The following is a 23126-nucleotide window of genomic DNA, read 5'->3' on the forward strand; positions in this document are numbered from 1 at the left end:
ATGCCAAGTCAATTAGATGAAAACTGACAATTTTATGCGACCATGACCTCAAAAACAATAGGCGTTGGTGACCGAATATGCAAACCATCTTCAAATTCCAAGTCAATCGAATGAAAACTGATGCTTTCATATATGTCACTTTGACCTTTTGACCTGAAAAACAATAGGCTTTGGTGACCTAAAATACAAACTATGGTCAAATTCCAAGTCAATTGGATGAAAACTGAAGATTTTATGCGACCTTGACCTCAAACACAACAGTATTCGGTGCCCCAAAATGCAAACCATGTTCAAATTCCAAGTCAATCGGATGAAAACTGAAGATTTCATATATGTGACCATGACCTTTAGACCTGAAAAACAATAGGCTTTGGTGAACTAATACACAAAGCATGGTAAAATGCCAAGTCAATTAGATGAAAACTGACAATTTTATGCGACCATGACCTCAAAAACAATAGGCGTTGGTGACAGAATATGCAAACCATCTTCAAATTCCATGTCAATCGGATGAAAACTGACAATTTAATACATGTAACCTTGACCTTTTGACCTAAAAAACAATAGGCTTTGGTGACCCAATATGCAAACCATGTTCAAATTTCAAGTCAATCGGATGAAAACTGATGATTTCATATATGTGACCTTGACCTTTTGACCTAAAAAACAATAGGCTTCTAACCGAATAACAAACCCGACCAACAAATCAATACTTGCGAATCTTTGATGAGAGAGAGAGAGAGAGAGAGAGAGAGAGAGAGAGAGAGAGAGAGAGAGAGAGAGAGAGACAGAGACAGAGACAGAGAGAGAGAGAGAGAGAGAGAGAGAGAGAGAGAGAGAGAGAGAGAGAGAGAGAGAGAGAGAGAGAGAGAGAGAGAGAGAGAGAGAGAGAGAGAGAGGAGAGAGAGAGAGAGAGATAGGGACTTTAGCTCAGCACGAATCTTCGATTTCGCAAGTAAATAAATAAACACTACAACAGATAAAGAAATAAATAAATAAGGACGTCCTCTTATAAGATTTAAAAGTAAATCTTAATCTTATAAAATAAAAGTAAAAGTAAAAGTAATCTTATAAGATTTGAACATGAGGGACTATGAGGTATTTGACAGTAAACGTTCAGAATAACGGCGTTTGCTCCTCTTTTGTCGTTTTCTCACCATCAATGTCAGGATGTGTTAAATTACTAGAGGGCACTTTGCCCTTCTCAGCAACATTATGTTTATCAGACGAGGCTTTTCATCTCCAGGTGACTGCACGTGCCATCCATGCTTGTAAAGAGCCATCCTTATGACGTGTCAGCGATTTGTGTGACACCTGTCATGTGCGTGCTCCTCCCGGACCCTCGACACCTGCCTGACTTCACCTTTTTAAGATGCGCTTCGTGCACACACCTGCACAATGGTACTCGAGTTCTCTGTGCATCCTGTGGATAATTTACGTTTATTGGGAAGGCAATGGCAAACCACACCAAAATAACGCATGCTCAGGAAACTGATTTTGCGGCAACAACGCTCTGTGAAGAGTATGGTACATCAGAGAGAGTTCAGCATCTTTTGCTCACGAACAGGTGTACGGCACATCTTAGGCATACTGTGGTTAGAAAAAACCACACCATTCCCAGGATGTGCAATCCCAAGTTTTAAAACAAACACACCATTCCCAAGGTGTGCAATCACAAAATGGTACTTGGCACCTTTAGTGTAGCAGCATAGCAAACCTGTTGTGCATTTTGTGATACAAGCACCAAATTTGGCACAAATGTACATTAATATGTTGCGAACATTTTCAGATAGGCAAAGTGTGACCGGAAGGGACGAGGTTCTCCTGACCACGTGGCCCTCGATCTGGGAAGCGAGAGGCGTTCCATTAGTGGACGCGCCCCTCACGCCCGACTTTTGGGCGGCCCCGGCAGGCCGTTTGTTTTGACGTTCCGTGACAGGCCCCGCACCCCCACCTCCGGGCCGACCGGAAGCTTGTGCTGAGTACATCATACCTGAACAACTCAGTGAGGCAGAACACAGCAGTGCACACCAGGGTGACCCCTTCAGTGCATAAACCAATTAACCTGTCCACTGCAGGGCATATAGAAATGAAGTTATTTTCTGCATATAATAATAATATAAGTTCAGTTCTATATAACAATTTCTGTTATCACCACTACCACTACAACTACCACTACTACAAGCTTTGTCTGGAATTTTGTGGACTAACAGACAAACAGACATACAGACAAGCTGGGATCAAAACATTACCTCCTTCCACCATTGAGTGTGGAGGTAAACATCATGGAAATTATATCATGCCCTAGATTTAATTCATGCTTACCCGTGTATTTGCTTCACTGGTTCACAAGGTCTTTTGCATACATGTAATTCAGACTCTCGTCTTCATTGCTGACCACACAATGTTCGCAACATATTAATGTACATTTGTGCCAAATTTGGTGCTTGTATCACAAAATGCACAATTCTTTTGAATATTTGGGCTAAGCCGCCCCACTATATCGGCCGGCCTCGAAGACCGAAATTGTGACGGTGTCACCCGAAAAATTTGAAATTACGAAATTTGAAAAAATTTGAAAAAAAAAATTACGGAATTTCAAGTGGCCCAATATCTGAAAATGTTCGCAATGTGGCGGACACAAAAGCCCACTGGCGTGGTGACATCATTCCACGCACCAAGTGGGCGGTGGCCACGCCCGAGGGGTAGGCGTGGCCTCATGATATACACCGGGCGACCAGCCCGGAGGAGTTCAGTGTTACAGTGTAGTCTTACAATAAAGACGTTTATATGTTACCGCTTGTCCGCTTCCTCCTTGCTCACAAGCAGCGCGCGTAACGCCGCGCTTTACTGGTGACCCTCGACGTTGGATCTGCCGGAGCGATCCTTCCACACGCGACGCCATCGCCATGGCCGCCTTCGTCAAACTTCCGGAATTTTGGGAGGCTCAGGCCGAAGTCTGGTTCGTCCAGGCCGAAGCCCAATTTCAGCTTCGGCACCTCACCGGCGATGACACGCGCTACTGCCACGTCGTCGCCTCCCTCGGGCCCGGCACGGCCGCTCGAGTTGTGTCCGTCCTTCGCCACCCACCGGACGGCCACAAGTACGAGGCACTCAAGCGGCTACTCCTAGCCACGTTCAGCCTCACGGACGACGCACGGGCCGACCGCCTCCTGGATCTCCCCGAGCTCGGTGAGACGCGCCCGTCGGTCCGAATGGACCATATGCTGTCACTGTTGGGCGACGAAGCCCCCGGTTCGCTATTCCGGGCGCTTTTCCGTCGCCAACTTCCAGCGCAGGTTCGCCTCGCGTTGGCCGGGACCGGGCTAACGGAACCCCGAGCATTGGCGGCCGAGGCGGACAAGTACTTCGCCGCTTCGGACACGCGGGCGAGCGTTGGCGTGGCCGTCACGGCCTTCGACGCTGATGTTCCACAGCATCATCTTCTACAGCACGCTGAAGTTCAGCAGCATGCTGATACGCACCTCGTGAACGCCGCCACGCCCCGCCCACCGCCGCGGCGAAAACCGCCACCGCGGGGAAACCCGTCGACTCCACCGGCCTGGCGGAGCCAGCCGCGCTCCTCCAGCTCCACCACCTGGTGCTGGTTCCACGCCAAGTTCGGCCACGAAGCTCGGCGGTGTCATCCGCCGTGCTCCTTCAACGGGTCGGGAAATGCCCGGGCCGGCGCTCAATTGTGGCGATGAGCGCCGGCCGTTCGAGCAGCCTGCTGTTCATAACGGACACCTTCTCCGGGCGCCGTTACCTGTGCGACACGGGAGCGCAGGTGAGTGTCATTCCCGCTGGCACGTCAGACAAGCACGCCGCGGGTGGGGGCCCCGCACTGCTTGCCGCGAACGGGACGCCCATCCGTACGTACGGAAAACGCTGCCTCTCTCTGCGGTTTGGAGGGCAGGTTTTCCGATGGACGTTCGTCACCGCCGACGTGCCCATGGCACTGCTTGGCACGGACTTCCCGTGCGCTAATGGGCTCCTGGTCGACGTCAAGCGCAGACGGCTTGTCCAGGCCGAGACGTTCAGCTCGCTCGCTTGTGCGTTGCCTAGCTCAACGAGCGGCTTGCCAAGCGGCTTGCCGAACGATTCGGTTCCGGCCACGTTGGTCTGTACGCTTCCGGCAGCGGACGCATTCACCCGCCTCCTCGCCGGCTTCCCGGCCCTCACGCGGCCCACCTTCTCGGCGGGGGCCGTCAAGCACGGGGTGGCCCATCACATCCCCACCGTCGGGCCACCGGTCTACGCCCGGGCACGCCGCCTCGAGCCGACGAAGCTGGCGGTGGCAAAAGCGGCGTTCGCTACCCTGGAGCGACTCGGCATCGTTCGGCGCTCAGAGAGCGCTTGGGCGTCGCCGCTGCACATCGTGCCGAAGCCCGGCGGGGGATGGCGACCGTGCGGGGACTATCGCCGTCTCAATGACGCCACGACTCCCGACCGCTACCCCGTCCCCCACATTCAGGACTTTTCCGCCCGTTTGGCGGGCAGGTCCTTCTTCTCGAAGGTGGACCTCATACGCGGCTACCATCAGGTCCCCGTCAGGCCGGAGGACGTCCCGAAGACGGCGGTCATCACGCCATTCGGACTCTTCGAGTTCCTGCGCATGCCCTTCGGTCTGAAGAATGCGGCTCAGGCATTCCAGCGACTGATGGACAGCGTCCTGCGCGACTTGGATTTTGTCTACGTCTACCTGGACGATATCCTCGTCGCCAGCGCGTCCCGCGAAGAGCACCTACGCCACCTCCGCACGCTCTTCGAACGCCTGGGCCAGCATGGCCTGATTGTGAACCCCGCAAAGTGCCGGTTCGGCGCCGCCACAATCGATTTTCTGGGGCACCGTGTCACCAGGCACGGAGTCGTCCCCCTGCCGGCCAAGGTGGAGGCGGTGAAGGGGTTTCCGCGCCCCCGCACGATCAGAGGGCTGCAGGAGTTCCTGGGCATGGTGAACTTTTACCATCGGTTCCTGCCCCGTATCGCCCAGCTCCTGCGCCCCCTGCACGAAGCTCTCCGAGGTAAGCCGGGCAAAGGCGACGTTACCTGGACCGAGCAGATGGACACGGCGTTCACGGGCGCGAAGCTCGCCTTGGCTAACGCCACCATGCTCGCGCACCCGGCGCCCGATGCACCGATCGCCCTCACCACCGATGCCTCGGACTACGCCGTGGGCGCGGTGCACGAGCAATGGGTGCGTGGAGCTTGGCAACCGCTGGCGTTCTTTAGCCGGCAGCTTCGCCCGCCCGAACGCCGTTACAGTACCTTCGACCGCGAGTTGCTCGGACTTCACTTGGCGGTCAGGCACTTCCGCCATCTGCTCGAGGGCCGGGCGTTCACTGCCTTCGTCGACCACAAGCCGCTGATCTTCGCGATGGGCAAGGTCACCGAGCCGTGGTCGGCCCGGCAGCAGCGTCACCTCTCGGCCGTGTCCGAGTACACGACGGACATCCAGCACGTCGCGGGCAAGGACAACCCGGTGGCGGATTGCCTTTCCCGGGCCGTCACCCACGCAGTCCACCTCGGCATCGACTATGCCCGGATGGCAGCGGACCAGGCCGCTGACCCCGACGTCCAGGCCTTGCGGACCGCCGTCACGGGCCTCCGCGTCACCGAGGTGCCGTTCGACGGCGCGGGCGCGGCCCTCTTGTGCGACGTCTCCCTCGGGCGTCCTCGCCCCATTGTGCCCGCGGGCTGGCAGCGCCAGGTGTTTGACGCCATCCACGGCCTGTCCCACCCGGGCGCGAGGGCCTCCCAAAGGCTGATCGCCAACAAGTTCGTCTGGCATGGCCTCCGGAAGGCCGTCCGCGGCTGGGCCAGGACGTGCCTCGCGTGCCAGCGCGCCAAGGTGCACCGGCACACCCAGGCCCCGTTGGCCCCGTTCACGGTGCCGGAACGCCGGTTTGACCACGTCCACGTGGACCTGGTGGGACCTCTGCCCCCCTCGCGGGGTTTCACCTACGTCCTCACCATGGTGGACCGCACCACCCGGTGGCCGGAGGCCGTGCCCTTGGCGTCGACAACGGCGGCCGATGTCGCGCAGGCTTTCATCGCCACCTGGGTCGCCCGGTTCGGCGCCCCCTCAGACATCTCATCCGACCGCGGCCCCCAGTTCACCTCGGAGCTCTGGGGGGCGGTTGCGCAGGGGCTCGGGGTCCGGCTGCACCGAACCACGGCCTACCACCCCCAGGCTAACGGCCTGTGTGAGCGATTTCACCGCTCATTGAAGGCCGCGCTCCGGGCAACCCTCCGCGACGGCGGCTGGGTCGACAGGCTCCCCTGGGTCCTGCTGGGCCTCCGGACGGCGCCCAAGGAGGACCTGCGCGCATCCGCGGCGGAGTTGGTCTTTGGGCAACCGCTGCGGGTGCCGGGCGAGTTCCTCCCCGACTCCACGGCACCATGGTCCGCGGCACAGCAGCGCTCCGCTCTGCAAGAGACCGCCCAGAGGTTCGCCCCGGTGCCAACGGCATGCCACGGGCACCCACCGACGCACGTCGCCCCGGAGCTTCGCACGGCGGAGTACGTCTTCGTCCGCCACGATGCCCATCGGACACCACTGCGGCCCCCGTACGACGGGCCTTTCCGCGTGCTGGAGACCAGGGCGAAGCACTTCACCCTGGACATCGGCGGTACTCCTGACCGCGTTTCGGTAGACCGCCTCAAGCCGGCCCACCTCGATGTGGACCATCCACCGCCAGTGGCCCGACCCCCATGTCGGGGCCGCCCTCCTGCGGGCGGACCCCCGGCACCGCCCAGCCCCGCCGCCCCCCGGTCCTGCACCCATCCCAGGGGCAGCCAGGGGCATCCCACCTGGTATCCCTGCACCCCGGACGCCGCCGATCGCCAGGGGGCGCTTCGGCCGGGTCATTCGTCTGCCCCGCAAACTGGCCCTCCAGGTGCGCGGGAATTCTGGGGGGGCGCGTGTGGCGGACACAAAAGCCCACTGGCGTGGTGACATCATTCCACGCACCAAGTGGGCGGTGGCCACGCCCGAGGGGTAGGCGTGGCCTCATGATATACACCGGGCGACCAGCCCGGAGGAGTTCAGTGTTACAGTGTAGTCTTACAATAAAGACGTTTATATGTTACCGCTTGTCCGCTTCCTCCTTGCTCACAAGCAGCGCGCGTAACGCCGCGCTTTAGCAACATATTAATGTACATTTGTGCCAAATTTGGTGCTTGTATCACAAAATGCACAATTCTTTTGAATATTTGGGCTAAGCCTCCCCACTACTTGTAATCCAAAACCCTTTTCTTTTGCTGAAGTTACTCATTTATGAATAAACGATCCCTGCTGTAACATACAGTTCCCTTTCCATGATCACACATGGCACAAAGATTCGTCAATAATAACATTTATACCTGTCATGCGGAGACGGTATGAAGCGACAACATACCTGCATGATTGCTGATCGAAGCAATACGGTCAAAGGGACGAGTTGCTCGTAGGCACAGGTATCCTGAACCTGCAACAGGAATGAATTTTAGGTCAAATAGGCTTTGGTGACCCAATATGCAATATTTGGAGAGAGGGAGAGAGAGAGCGGGAGAAGGAGAGAGAGGGAGGGAGAGGGGGGGGGGGGGGGACAGAGAGGAGGAAAAAGTGGAGGGTGGGGGAGGGTGGGAGAGAGAGAGAGGGAGTGAAAGAGGATGAGAAAGGGGGAGAGAGAGAGGGAAAAGGAGAGAGAGGGAGGGAGAGGGAGGGAGGGTCAGAGAGGAGGAAAAAGAGGGATGGGGTAGGGTGGGAGAGAGAGAGAGGGAGAGAAAGAGGGAGAGAGGGAGAGGACAGGATGGAGAGGGAGGGAGGAAGAGGGAGGGAGGGACAGAGAGGAGGAAAAAGAGGGGGTGGGGTAGGGTGGGAGAGAGAGAGAGGGAGAGAAAGAGGGTTAGAGAGGAAGAGAGAGAGGGAGAAGGAGAGAGAGGGGGTGAGAGAGATTGAGAGGAAGGGGTAGAGAAAGAGAGAAAGTGAGAGAGGGTAAGAGAGAAAGAGAGAGAGGGGAGAGAGGAGGGAAAGAAAGAGGGGGAGGGGATAGAAAGAGAGAGAGAGGGGAGAGAGGAGGGGAAGAGAAAGAGAGGGGGGGGGGATAGAAAGAGAGAGATGGGGAGAGAAAGGAAAAAATCATAAATCTATCCAGAGGAGTAGAGGACGTTGGGTACGGCAGTTCATGCAATAGTCTGGAACCCAAGACAATATGGATTTGATTCCTGGATTATTGTTTTTGGTTATAAAGGGTCAAAAAACATTGTACATGACTTTCTATCACTGTGGCCATCCTTATAAAGGGACATTCTTTTACAATACAGCATCAAATTATTTGAAGAAGCACACACAAGTCGTGCTCGGATATAGATTAGATTGTGGCGGACACGAAAGCCCACTGGCGTGGTGACATCATTCCGCGCACCAAGTGGGCGGCGGCCACGCCCGAGGGGTAGGCGTGGCCTCAGGATATACACTGGGTGCGCAGCCCGGAGCGCGCCAGTGCTACAGTGACCTCTTGTCAATAAAGACACTTTTGTTTAACCGCGTTGTCCGCTTCCTCCTTGGTAGCAAGTCGCGCGCGTAGCACCACGCTTCATTGGTGACTCCGACGTTTTGGTCAGCCGTCACTGACCACCCGAACCCGCCACAGCCATGGCAACCAACGCGGTAGCGATAAAGCTCCCCGAGTTCTGGGAAGCTCAGGCGGAGATCTGGTTCCTGCAGGCCGAAGCCCAGTTCAGGCTTCGACGCATCACGGCGGACGAGACCATGTACTGCCACGTGGTCGCCTCCCTCGGGGCCGGCGCGGCCGCCCGCGTCGTGTCGGTCCTGAGGAACCCACCGGCCCACGACAGGTACGGGGCGATCAAGCGTCTCCTCCTCGCCACGTTCAGCCTCACCGTGGACACACGGGCCAATCACCTCTTGGACCTCCCCGAGCTCGGTGACACGCGACCGTCGGTCCGAATGGACCACATGCTGTCGCTCATGGGCGACGAAACCCCGAACGCTCTATTCCGGGCGTTATTTCGACCCCAGCTGCCGGCACGAGTCCGCCTCGCGTTGGCCGGTTCCGCAACAACGGAACCCCGTGCGTTCGCGGCCGACAAGTACTACGCAGCTTTGGACACACGGGCGAGTTTTGGTGCGGCCGTAGCGGCTCCCGAGCCCGAACCTCCTGCGGGTGCCCACCCCTGCTCCGAGGGGCGCCTCGTGGCGGCCACCACGCCCCGCCCACCACCACCGCGGAAACCGCGGCCTCCGGCTTCGCCACAAACCTGGTGCCATTTCCACGCTAGGTTCGGCCACGAGGCTCGGCAATGTCGCCCGCCGTGCTCATTCGGCAGGTCGGGAAACGCCCGGGCCGGCCCTCAGTAGTGGCACTGAGCGCCGGCCGATTAAACAGCCTCCTTTTCATAACGGACACCTTATCCGGGTGCCGTTACCTGTGCGACACGGGAGCGCAGGTGAGTGTCGTTCCCGCCGGTACGTCCGACAAGCAGTCCGCGGGCCGGGGCCCTGCGCTGCTTGCTGCCAACGGTACGCCCATTCCCACGTACGGAAAACGCTGCCTTTCTCTGCGGTTCGGAGGGCAGGTTTTCCGGTGGTCGTTCGTCACTGCCGACATGCCTATGGCACTGCTCGGCGCGGACTTCCTCTGTGCCAATGGCCTGTTGGTCGACGTCAAGCACAGAAGGCTTGTCCAGGCTGAGACGTTTAGCTCGCTCGCTTGCGCGCTGCCCGCCTCGTTGAGCAGCTCACTGAGCGGCTCATCGAGCGGCTCGCCGAGCGGCTTGCTGAGTGGCTCGGTTCCGGCCAGGTTCATCTGTACGCTTCCGGCAGCGAACGAATTCACCCGCCTCCTCGCGGGTTTCCCGGCCCTCACGAGGCCCACCTTCTCGGCGGGGACCGTCAAGCAAGGGGTGAAACATCACATCCCCACCGCTGGGCCACCGGTCTACGCCCGGGCACGCCGCCTCGAGCCGACGAAGCTCGCGGTAGCTAAAGCGGAGTTTGCTACGCTGGAGCGGCTCGGCATCGTGCGGCGCTCCGAGAGCGCGTGGGCGTCGCCGCCCAAGCCCGGCGGGGGATGGCGACCGTGCGGGGACTACCGCCGTCTCAACGACGCCACCACCCCCGACTGCTACCCTGTCCCCCATATTCAGGACTTTTCCGCCCGCTTGGCGAATATGTCCTTCTTCTCGAAGGTGGACCTCATACGCGGTTACCACCAGGTACCCGTCAGGCCGGAGGACATCCCGAAGACGGCTGTCATCACGCCGTTCGGTCTTTTCGAATTTCTTTGGATGCCCTTCGGTTTGAAGAATGCGGCTCAGGCGTTCCAGCGCCTCATGGACAGCGTCTTGCACGACTTGGATTTTGTGTACGTATACCTGGACGACATCCTCGTCGCAAGCGCATCCCGCTAAGATCACCTACACCATCTCCGCACGCTCTTCGAACGTCTGGGCCAGCACGGCCTGATCGTGAACCCCGCCAAGTGCCGGTTCGGTGTCGCCGAAATCGATTTTTTGGGGCACCGCGTCACCAGGCACGGGGCCGTCCCCCTACCGGCCAAGGTGGAGGCGGTGAAAGGGTTTCCGCACCCCCGCACGATCAGGGGGCTCCAGGAGTTCCTGGGCATGGTAAACTTTTACCACCGTTTCCTGCCCCGCATCGCCCAGCTCCTGCGCCCCTTGCACGAGGCCCTCCGGGGGAAGCCGGGCAAAGGTGACGTCACCTGGACCGAGCAGATGGACGCGGTGTTCGTGGGCGCGAAGCTCGCCTTGGCTAACGCCACCATGCTCGCGCACCCGGCGCCCGATGCGCAGGAGCGCTCCGCGCTGCAGGAGACCACCCGGAGGTTCGCCCCGGTGCCGACGGCGCACCACGGGCACCCACCCACGCACGTCGCCCCGGAGCTTCGCACCGCGGAGTATGTCTTCGCCCGGCACGACGCCCACCGGACACCACTGCGGCCCCTGTACGACGGGCCTTTCCACGTGCTGGAGACCGGGGTGAAATTCTTCACCTTGGACATCGGCAGTACTCCCGACCGCGTCTCGGTGGATCGACTCAAGCCGGCCCACCTCGATGTGGAGCACCCACCGCCGGTGGCTCGGCCCCCGCGTCGGGGTCGCCCCCCGGCGGGCGGACCCCCGGCACCGCCCAGCACCACCGGCACGCCGCCCCCCGGTCCGGCATCCATCCCGGGTACCGCCGGGGGCATCCCAGCTGGCATCCCTGCACCCTGGACGCCGCCGGTCGCCAGAGGGCGCTTCGGCCGGGTCATCCATTTGCCCCGCAAACTGGCCCTCCAGGTGCGCGGGAATTCTGGGGGGGCGCGTGTGGCGGACGCGAAAGCCGACTGGCGTGGTGACATCATTCCGCGCACCAAGTGGGCGGCGGCCACGCCCGAGGGGTAGGCGTGGCTTCAGGATATACACTGGGCGCGCAGCCCGGAGCGCGCCAGTGCTACAGTGACCTCTTGTCAATAAAGACACTTTTGTTCAACCGCGTTGTCCGCTTCCTCCTTGGTAGCAAGTCGCGCGCGTAGCACCGCGCTTCAAGATTAAAGTGTCGACATTTTTTACCAAGTTGTGGTTTTCGAATAACCCAAGGAGGGGCTGAGGATAAAAGAAAGTACAAAAAGGGGGGTGTGGGGAGGAGCAGGAAATAATAATGATAAAATATCAAAAATACTGTCATTCAGAGTTTGACGAAAACAAGCAAAAACCCTCGATTACGGCACAATGACCACATCCGGCCATTGGAGCAAATAACCACAGCTGCGTCTGTGACCCATCAATTGCAACAGTCACAGGCAGGAAGCTTCTTCACCACCAAGAGGAAAAATCTCCCTCGCAGGTTATTTGTAGAATTTAGAATTGGTGAAGCTGTCAAGGGTTTTCAGCAAAAAAGATCATAATGTTGGAGGTTCTTTCATGACGTAGTGAGGCAGGTTTTGGCTACTTAACTGAGCAAACATGTCGGTGGTCATGTGACTGTGGATATACGGTCAGAATGAGGAACGTTGTTGCGTACAGTACTTTCAATTGCCATTCGTAGGTCCTGTTCAGTTTTCTTTCAACCCCATGAGGTTATGAAGCAAGGACGACACGTCATGATCCGAGGCGACGGTGTAAACAGTCAATCCTCGCGATTCAATTCCACAACTCGTATATAGGCCGTGTGAGGCAGGTGGGAAAAGCAGCTGGAAATCGGTTTCGTTCCACGTCTGAGGTGCAACTTGAAATTTCGCATATGTATAGACAACTACATGGTGGACTCTGGGTAAAAAGTTCTCCATGAAATATACGTCCAACATGGCGCTGTGGGGTGTTGAAGATTGCTACCACAATCCAAAAAGCCCCTTTTGGCAAATCGGCAATTTTTAAAGACTCGTATCTCCAGCACCACTAATACATGGTCTATTGTACTTGGTGATCTTGAAAACTGGACAACATACTTTAAAATTCAACATCCTAAGGTTGTCCTTGCTTTATTAAAATAATTATCATGACTAAAACACAGCGATTTTTCATACATAATCGCAACCAGTCTCGTTTTCGATACCTCAAGGATAATTCGCATCATGAATTTTGTATATATATTGCTGCGGTTTTGAGATTTGTACAGTAAAACTCAATAAAGGTTAAAGGTTTGCCCCCCATAGTTAGTCACATGAGCAACATGAAGCCTCATTTGTAGTATAGTTATGTCTTAGTATATGTGAGAGTAGGCCCCTTCCAGTGTTAATCCTGCGTTGTTGTAAAGACAGGAGGATAGGCCCTACTTCTACAAACCATTCCACGTCCACAGGCTCGATCCATTGCGGCTAAAAAGCCCTAGTTGTGCTGAGCGCGAGTTAACACGAGGTGGGCCTCGGCAGGTGGAGGAGGGTTGAGATGGGCGCAGCGGCGAGGAGATGACGGTAAGAATGAGCCACCAATCAATCAGGGCTCACAGCGTGTGGCTGCAGCACTGCGTCACAGGGCGTGGTTGGAACATCGATCGGGCTAAGGGCGTGGCAATAAAACCGATCGCGCGAAGCCCCCACCTCAGTTATGAGAAGGGAGAGGCGCTCGTCAAGTTATGAGAAGGGAGAGGCGCTCGTCAAGTTATGAGAAGGGAGAGGCGCTCGTCAAGTTATGAGAAGGGAGAGGCGCTCGTCAAGTTGGGAGAGGCGCGCTGAAAGAAGTCGTAAGTTCTGAGTGCTGAGAAGGGAGACGCGCTTGAAGAGAATCATTCGCACTGTATGAACTTGGTTACGAGGAATACGTGGGCGCAGCCAGGGCGTTGATAACTTGCGCAGTTCAGCCAAAGAGAGTGAACGCGGCTGAATAACCGCCAGCCGCGCTAAGTCCGCCCTCTACCGTTCGCCCCGAGATTACCCGTTTGTTCGAGCGACACGATACGAGTTCCTGCCTTCGCCTACCTCTATCTTCGCTGGACATGCCGGGGACCGTGGAGAGTGGGACGGGGCCGAGCATGGACGACCACCGCGGCTCCGGAGAACATCATCCTGCCCATCTGCAATCCCTGTGTGAGTGTGAGTGAAACGGGCCCGTTTGTCCTTAGGAATTAAGAAATAAGACTGTCTAAGCTTCCCTGTGTCTCTTCGTCCTGAGCTGTAAATACGTGCATAATAATTAAACCTACAGTCACGTGAAAAAGTAAATACACCCCATGTAATGTTTTGACTTTTTCAACACATTTCAACATACAGCTATTTGATCTTCATTTCAACAATATTGAAAGATAAAGGTGATATAATATAACAAATATCATGAAACATTTACATTTTGTAGTCCATTGTATAATTTAAATAAGCATAAATGCAAATTTCACATGTGGAAAAAGTAAGTACACCCCTACATTTATCACTACTTCAAATACCTAAAATTAGAATCAGGTGCACCAGCTCAGGTGCAAATGATTAGAACATCGTTAGAGAGGATCTTGGAGGAACCTGTCTTATTTAAACCTCAGACATTTAGTTTGGTTTGCTCTTTGTTGTTGAAGTGTGCGGCGTCACCATGCCTAGATCAAAAGAGCTTTCTGGGGCCTTCAGAAAGAAGGTTATAGATGCCTACGAGTCTGGGAAGGGATTTAAAAAGATCTCCAAACAATTTGAAATCAATCATTCGACTGTCCGGAAGATCATCTACAAGTGGAGAAGATGCCAAACAACTGCCAACTTGTTCAGGCCAGGCCGCCCCAGCAAGTTCAGCCCGAGAGCAGACCGCAAGATGCTGAAAGAAGTCTCTAAGAACCCCAGAATGTCATCACGGGATCATCACGGGCTCTTGCCACTGTTGATGTCAAAGTGCACGAGTCTACCATGAGAAAGAGGCTGCACAAATTTGATCTACATGGGAGGTGTGCCAGGAGGAAACCTTTGCTGTCCAGAAGCTCACCATCATAGAATCCACTATGAATTCTTAATTCTACCAGAGGGTGCTTGAGGTTAATGTGACGCCATCTGTTCGGATAGTTGAAGCTTAGCCGAAGGTGGACCTTGCAACATGACAATGACCCTAAACATACCAGTAAATCCACCAAGGAATGGCTGAAAAGAAAGAAATGGAGGGTTCTGGAATGGCCAAGTCAAAGCCCGTATCTAAATCCGATCGAGATGTTGTGGGGGGATTTGAAACGAGCTGTGCATGCAAGAAACCCCTCAAACATCGCCCAGCTGAAAGAATTCTGCATGTAGGAGTGGGCAAAAATTTCTCCCAGTCGATGTCAGAGACTGGTAGACAGTTATAAGAAACGCCTACTTGAGGTTGTTTCTGCCAAAGGGGGCAATACCACCTATTAGAGCCAAGGGTGTACTTACTTTTTCCACATGCGAAATTTGCATTTATGTTTATTTAAATTATACAATGGACTACAAAATGTAAATGTTTCATGATATTTGTTATATTATGTGATGTCACCTTTATCTATCAATATTGTTGAAATGAAAATCAAATAGCTGTATGTTGAAATATGTTGAAAAAGTCAAAACTTTACATGGGGTGTACTTACTTTTTCACGTAACTGTATTTGTTCTTCCTTTTCTTCTGAATTCGATCGTCTTTGTGATTTCTCCATTGACTAAGCGTGGCACAAGTAAAACCGCTTGAATCGGGTTCCATTATTCATAACGGCGCGGATCACGTGTACGCAAACCGCTCGGTGTATCACCATCACACGTGGTTCGTGCGAGGCTTGTTTCCTCGCTTCCAGGGCAGCGCTAGTACTTAGGTACGAGCGAATTTGGTCCCGAAAGCCTATTTGGTGCTGTCCGGAAGGGACGCAATAGGTCTCGGGTCGCGCCAGGTCAGTAAAAACAAGGGGATTAATCCCCCCTTGATAAGGGGAAAAGGCCGGCGACAGATCCATAACAATTGGTGTCAGGAGCGGGTTTGGAACGTGGGGCAAAAATTTGTAGACAAAATTTTGGACACCAATTGTACATATTGGCCGCAACAATTGGTGTCAGGAGTTTGGGATAGGACCCGAAGTGCGCTTAACGCACTCCAAATTCCGAGCGACCAAATTTTTTTTTTTTAATCAAAATTTTAAAATTCGTGCCATGGCTAGCCAAAGCGATCAGAAGCCGGTGGGGGTAAATGAAGAGGAAGAGTTGATAACCCAGGACCCCCGGGAAGAATTGAGGGAAGAAGAGGCAATTGATGAGGGGCCAGCAGTAGGGGTGGAAAATGGCGGCACCTCGCACGAGGCAGCGGAAGCCGAGCCCGCGGCACCAATGAATAGGGACCTATTTATGGCACAAATATGGGCCTATATGATAAGGTTGGATCATAAAATGGATGCAATGAGTGTGCAAATGGCTAATCAAATGAAAGAAATAAGGGATGAAGCAACGTGTAACAAGGGCGAATTAAAAGAAACAATGGACGCCCAAGGTGACAAATCCACCCGGGAATTGGAAGAGGTAAAAAAAGGGGCTGGAAAGCAAAATCGACGCCCAAAAGGACGAATTGGAAAAAAGGAGGGTGGCGTCGAAAAAGCAAATAAAAGAGGCAGGGAAGGACATAAGGCGCAGGTTGGGCGAAGTGGTCGCAAAGGGACGTGACGAGGTAAAGCAGTGCGAGAAACGCAGGAAGAGCGAGCTTGGGCAGAGCGCGGCCGGGTTGACCGAGGGTGTAGAAATCGCGACCCGGGGTACGGAAAAGCTGACGGCCGCCGAATTGGAAGACGAAATTTTATTGGCGCGGCGGTCGTCGAGGACAAAGAAATGTGTATAGCTGAAATGGGGGCCGAAGAGACGGCAGAGTTAGAAATTGAATCGCCAGAAAAAGAAATGGAATGCACTCAAAGTCTGGATTTGCATTGTGATGTCGTGCTTCCTAACAAAAATGAAAGTTTGCAGGTGCTGCTGCGGAAGAGGGCCCCGAAGGTGAGTAGGGGTGTGTATGGCGCGAGAGTGTTTGGCGGGAAAACATTTTTGGCGCGCTTGGGATCGGGATGCAACCCGGGCGCTCGTGGAAGGTCCGTGGTGCGATGTACGCGAGCGAATGGCGCGCGTGTGTGAAAAAAGTGTGCGCCGGAGCGCGAGTGTATGACGGAGTGTGAGTGGGAAGAGTGTGTCGAAGAAGAGTGTGAGACAGAGTGTGCGATGTCCGAGGAGAGTGTGCGGGAGTGCACACCAGAGCGCGTGATTGGGTGTGTACCGGGAGAGTGCACACCCATGGTTGTTACTGAGGGTGTAACAAAAGAGTGTACGCGAGGGTGTGCGATGGTCGATTGTGTGACGAAGCGTGTGGAGGAAAAGTGTGTTATAGAGTGTATGAGTGGTACGAGTGTGCCTGGGTGGTGTGCACGAGAGCGTGTGGTAATAGAATGCAGGGAATGTATGAGAGGCGCTGGAGCGCCACGTTGTGTGCGTATGGAGCGGGTCGCGTGTGGTGAGAGCGCGGCCCGGGCATCGACGCAGACTGGGGGAGCATTGAGGGCGACATATAGCCGACGCGGGCCCTCGGGCGTGGTGAGCTATGTGTGCAGCGGGGATCGGCAGGGATCGTTGCTGCGGCGGCATGCTTGATTCGTGCCGGGCCCCGCCCTGTATGGTCAGTGCCGCGCCTTGGCAGGAAAGGCGATCGGCACGGTTCGAGGGGGGGTAGGAGAGGTCGGAGCTCACCCACTGGCGGCCGCGGTGCTCCGACCGTGGGTGTTTGGGCCATCGTGCATGGGACCGCAGGTCATCGCGCAGGGATGGCGCCCTGAACCTTGGCCCAACAAAAACCTCCTCCCCTGAATTGAAAATGCCGGACGGACCCAAACAACAGGCGACCAACCACCCGCATGCATCGCTCGGCTTTTCAAAGCCGAGCTGTGAAAATGTATTTCCGCACCGAGAGGCTCAAGTGGAGTGGACGGATAGCGATAGTGTTGGCGAATGGTACCCGGCGTAGGAGAGTGGTGGTTTCGCCATTCCTCACATTGGGGCACATGAGCAATAGATTATGGGGTGGCAGTGTAAACTAGCCGAGGGCGGGCTAGGTTAATTGTTAGGGATTTAGATGACAATAGGAGACCGTAGAGGACAAGATTTAAGTCGGGACATTTGTACAGGTAGAGGGGGCGTAGTTAGATTAGATGGATGATAATGACGAGGGAGTGCTTAGAGTAAAGGGAAGACGGGGAAGCACAAGTATTAGGGGGAGAAGTAGTTAGTTAGATGATGCTGTGTGTGTGTAGTAGTGTGAAGAAATTGTGTGTGAGGATGAGCTTGAGAATGAGGTGCAAATGAGGCATTGGTTGGGAATAACCAGAGGTCGTGTATTGAGGACAAATGGAGTGTGTTGAAGTGAATTGACTTGCATGGTGTGCAAGTGGGGAACAGGTGTGTGAGCACAAGAGGTGTGCAAGAGAGCTTGGTGTGTGTGAGAATATTTGGTGTGGAATGCTTGGTGTGAAATAGAAGGTGTGGAATAATGCATGGTGCGAAGGAGTGAATGGGGGGGGGGGGGAGGGGGGATGGACCCCTTCACGAATACCCAGGGAGGGTAGTTTAAAGTTAGGTAGAGGGCTTAGGTAAATTGTTTGGATATTGACACCTGTGGTGCGGGAAGTAGCAGGAAGTGCTTGGATGGGTGCATGAGTCTGTGGAATGGCTGGGCGTGTGGGCTTTGTTGGTGCGTATGGTTATTGGGGCACTCCGCCACTGGTAGTTTGTCGGCCAGGTGAGGCCGCAGGTAGGCTCTGGGAGCCAGTTAAGGTCGTGAGTGGTGTTCAGTGGGGCCCGAGGATCCAGGAGAGGACGTGGTTAGCCCAATGCCGAAGAGGGCATCAGGGGGTGAGAGAGCCAGGAGGGGCCTTCCCCAATTTAGGTAGTCGCAAGGAGCAAGGTAGGCTCAGGTGGCGACTTCAGTGGCGGAGGTGTGCAGGTAGGTAGACCTGCTAGTGGAGCCACACAACCCAGCCCCAAAATTGTGCAAAGGCACAGTGTGAAAAATTGGGGAGTGAGACCCAAATTTGGAAGGCACCAGGTGGTCAATGGGAATCAGGTTTTTAGAACCACATAGTTTAAAGATGGCCAATTGAATTGGCAGGGTATGACCCCGGGTAGTGTAACTGAGTTAATGTAACTAGAGTAGTTAGGATTTGAGGAATTCCCTTCATGCCATCCACATTCATTCACCAAGGTGACAAAGCTCTGCACCAGCACCAGGTGAACGATTTGAGTGAGTACGACGCATCATGACGTGAAAGTGACATTGTGTGTTGGTTCCATCTCTTCCTTCTTGGGAGGGATTGGACGACGAATTTGGTATAGAGGGGGATATGGGAGACAAGACGTAGTGACGAATTTGTAATTTGTAAATACAGGGAAGGGCAAGGGTAGTGTAAGCTGACATGGGGGGGGGGGTGGGGGGGGGGGTACGAACGGTTAGGGACGAGCTTGCTCTGCTCGCTCTCCCACGCCCCTCATGCTGCATTGCCTTGATTGATGTGTACACTTGCGCCCTTTCCTTTGCTGACTGTGCTTTGTCTTCCTACCCACCCATGGACCCACTTTGGAGGAGGAGTTGTGCAGCAACCTCGACCTGTGCGGCTGCACCTGGCTACACCTGTGCAGCACCCCTGCTGCACATTGCTACACCTGTGCAGATGAATGGTGCGGCACTTTGCTGCCATACTCTATGTTATAACTTTGCTGCACATGTACAGTATTTGCTGCACCACATTACACATGGACCACACGTTTTGTGGCTTTACACTTTGCTGAGCAGTCATTTGCTGCAAACTTACCTCGCATCTTCGGACCACTGGTTTTAAGTGGCATCAATGTCACGCAGTTGGACCACATAGGGTTGGCCCTGCTGACAAATAAAAACGAACACGGGTTCTTGTACATTTAATTCTGGTGTGCCAGGAAAGAAGAACTTTAAGTTTTTATAGCACACAGAAGATGAAGCAAGAAGAAGATGAAGCAAGAAGAAGATGCGGCCCAGCAGCAAATGGTGAACTGTGAACTCTTTTGATGAATGTGTTTTGTGTATTGGTGCAGTGCTGTGCTCTTTCTCTCCCCTCCAATCTTCTTTCCACAAAGAACAGGTCCTGGGTTATAGAAATGTAAATAATTAGCTTTTGTAATTGTAAATAAGATGCTACCCACCAGCTTTATGTGTAGTTTGAGAATTAATTCCGCAATTCGGTTAGTTGTGGGTGCGAGTCTGTCAGTTAGTTACATAACGCAGTAGGTGGGACATATCTAGTGTTGTAAAACTGCCGCATACACGGGTTAGAATAAATGTTAGAGGGGAACCACATCTAAGTGTCACGTGTAATTAAAAACTAGTCCCAAGTCTTTCTCAAAACCGGTCGTTCCTACTTGGGTAGGTTCGACTCGGGGATGAGTCTAACGAGGGAGGGGAGGCAGTGCTGCGGTTTTGAGATTTGTACAGTAAAACTCAATAAAGGTTAAAGGTTTGCCCCCCATAGTTAGTCACACGAGCAACATGTAGCCTCATTTGTAGTATAGTTATGTCTTAGTATATGTGAGAGTAGGCCCTGTTAATCATTAACATTCCAGTGTTAATCCTGCTTTGTTGTAAAGACAGGAGGATAGGCCCTACTTCTACAAACCATTCCACGTCCAGAGGCTCGATCCATTGCGGCTAAAAAGCCCTAGTTGTGTTTGGCGCGAGTTAACACGAGGTGGGCCTCGGCAGGTGGAGGAGGGTTGAGCTCGGCGCAGCGGCGAGGCGATGACGGGAAGAATGAGACACCAATCAGGGCTCACAGCATGTGGCTGCAGCACTGCATCACAGGGCGTGGTGGAACATCGATCGGGCTAAGGGCGTGGCAATAAAACCGATCGCGTGAAGCCACCACCTCAGTTATGAGAAGGGAGAGGCGCTCGTCAAGTTATGAGAAGGGAGAGGCGCTCGTCAAGTTATGAGAAGGGAGAGGCGCTCGTCAAGTTGGGAGAGGCGCGCTGAAAGAAGTCGTGAGTTCTGAGTGCTGAGAAGGGAGACGCGCTTGAAGAGAATCATTCGCACTGTATGAACTTGGTTATGAGGAATATGTGGGCGCAGCCAGGGCGTTGATAACTTGCGTGGTTCAGCCAAAGCGAGTGAACGCGGCTGAATAACCGCCAGCTGCGCTAAGTCCGCCCTCTACCGTTCGCCCCGAGATTACCCGTTTGTTCGAGCGACATGATATGAGTTCCTGCCTTCACCTACCTCCATCTTCGTGGGACGTGCCGGGGACTGTGGAGAGTGGGACGGGGCCAAGCCTGGACGACCACCGCGGTGCCAGAGAACATCATCCTGCCCATCTGCAATCCCCGTGTGAGTGTGAGTGAGACGGGCCCATTTGTCCTTGGGTATTAAGAAATAAGACTGTCTAAGCTCCCCTGTGTCTCTTCGTCCTGAGCTGTAAATACGTGCATAATATTGAAACCTATTTGTTCTTCCTTTTCTTCTGAATTCGATCGTCTTTGTGATTTCTCCATTGACTAAGCGTGGCACGAGTAAAACCGCTTGAATCGGGTTCCATTATTCATAACGGCGCGGATCACGTGTATGCAAACCGCTCGGCGTATCACCATCACACGTGGTTCGTGCGAGGCTTGTTTCCTCGCTTCCAGGGCAGCGCTAGTACTTAGGTACGAGCGAATTTGGTCCCGAAACCCTATTTGGCGCTGTCCGGAAGGGACGTAATAGGTCTCGGGTCGTGCCAGGTCAGTAAAGACAAGGGGATTAATCCCCCCTTGATAAGGGGAAAATGCCGGCGACAGATCCATAACAATTGGTGTCAGGAGTGGGATTTGGAACCTGGGACAAAAAATTTTAGACAAAATTTTGGACACCAATTGTACATATTGGCCGCAACAATTGGTGTCAGGAGTTTGGGATAGGACCCGAAGTGCGCTTAACGCACCCCAAATTACGAGCGACCAAAATTTAATTTTTTTTTTTTTTTTAATCAAAAATTTTAAATTCGTGCCATGGCTAGCCAAAGCGATCGGAAGCCGGTGGGGGTAAATGAAGAGGAAGAGTTGATAACCCAGGACCCCCGGGAAGAATTGAGGGAAGAAGAGGCAATTGATGAGGGGCTGGCAGGAGCGGTGGAAAATGGCGGCGCCTCGCACGAGGCAGCGGAAGCCGAGCCCGCGGTGCCAATGAATAGGGACCTATTTATGGCACAAATATGGGCCTATATGATAAGGTCGGATCATAAAATGGATGCAATGAGTGGGCAAATGGCTAATCAAATGAAAGAAATAAGGGACAAAGCAAGGTGTAACAAGGGTGAATTAAAAGAAACAATGGACGCCCAAGGTGACAAATCCACCCGGGAATTGGAAGAGGTAAAAAAGGGGCTGGAAAGCAAAATGGATGCCCAAAAGAACGAATTGGAAAAAATGAGGGTGGCGTCGAAAAAGGAAATAAAAGAGGCAGGGAAGGACATAAGGTGCAGGTTGGGCGAAGAGGTCGCAAAGGGACGCGACGAGGTAAAGCAGTGCGAGAAACGCAGGAAGAGCGAGCTTGGGCAGAGCGCGGCCGGGTTGACCGAGGGTGTAGAAATCGCGACTCGGTGTATGGAAAAGCCGACGGCCGCCGAATTGGAAGACGAAATTTTATTTGCGCCGGTGGTCGTCGAGGACAAAGAAATGTGTATAGCTGAAATTGAGGCCAAAGAGACGGCAGTGTTAGAAATTGAATCGCCAGAAAAAGAAATGGAATGCACTCAAAGTCTGGATTTGCATTGTGATGTCGTGCTTCCTAACAAAAATGAAAGTTAGCAAGTGCTGCCGCAGTAGAGGGTCCCGAAGGTGAGTAGGGGTGTGTATGGCGCGAAAGTGTTTGGCGGGAAAACATTTTTGGCGCGCTTTGGATCGAGACGCAACCCGGGCGCTCGTGGAAGGTCCGTGGTGCGATGTACGCAAGCGAATGGCGCGCGTGTGCGAAAAAAGTGTGCGCCAGAGGGGAAAAGGCCGGCAACAGATCCATAACAATATATATCTAGTCACGTGAAAAAGTAAGGACACCCCATGTAAAGTTTTGACTTTTTCAACATATTTCAACATACAGCTATTTGAACTTCATTTCAACAATATTGAAAGATAAAGGTGACATAATATAACAAAAATCATGAAACATTTACATTTTGAAGTCCATTGTATAATTTAAATAAACATAAATGCAAATTTCACATGTGGAAAAAGTAAGTACACCACGACATTTATCACTACTTCATCAAATACCTAAAATTAGAATCAGGGGCACCAGCTCAGGTGCAAATAATTAGAACATCGTTAGAGAGGATCTTGGAGGAACGTGTCTTATTTAAACCTCAGACATTTAGTTTGGTTTGTTCTTTGGTGTTGAAGTGTGCGGCGTCACCATGCCTAGATCAAAAGAGCTCTCTGAGGCCTTCAGAAAGAAGGTTGTAGATGCCTACGAGTCTGGGGAGGGATTTAAAAAGATCTCCAAACAATTTTAAATCAATCATTCGACTGTCCGGAAGATCATATACAAGTGGAGAAGATTCCAAACAACTGCCAACTTGTTCAGGCCAGGCCGCCCCAACAAGTTCAGCCCAAGAGCAGACCGCAAGATGCTGAAAGAAGTCTCTAATAACCCCAGAATGTCATCACGGGACCTACAGGTAGCTC

At 53.7% G+C, this 23126-nt stretch overlaps 1 protein-coding gene across 2 annotated transcripts in view; it reads right to left on the reverse strand.

Moving 5' to 3' along the window:
- The window catches only part of LOC137426821 (phosphoinositide 3-kinase regulatory subunit 5), a 120308-nt gene that overhangs the window by 76330 nt on the left and 20852 nt on the right, over window positions 1-23126 (reverse strand). For both annotated transcript variants that reach the window (XM_068115749.2, XM_078778973.1), the window contains exon 5: window positions 7401-7469. In XM_068115749.2, coding sequence (XP_067971850.2) covers window positions 7401-7469 — 69 coding nt within the window. The remainder of the gene's footprint in view (window positions 1-7400; window positions 7470-23126) is intronic.

This window comes from Myxine glutinosa, chromosome 5 (assembly GCF_964187855.1).
Source record: "Myxine glutinosa chromosome 5, kmMyxGlut1.1, whole genome shotgun sequence".
In the NCBI taxonomy this organism is placed as follows: Eukaryota; Metazoa; Chordata; class Myxini; order Myxiniformes; family Myxinidae; genus Myxine; species Myxine glutinosa.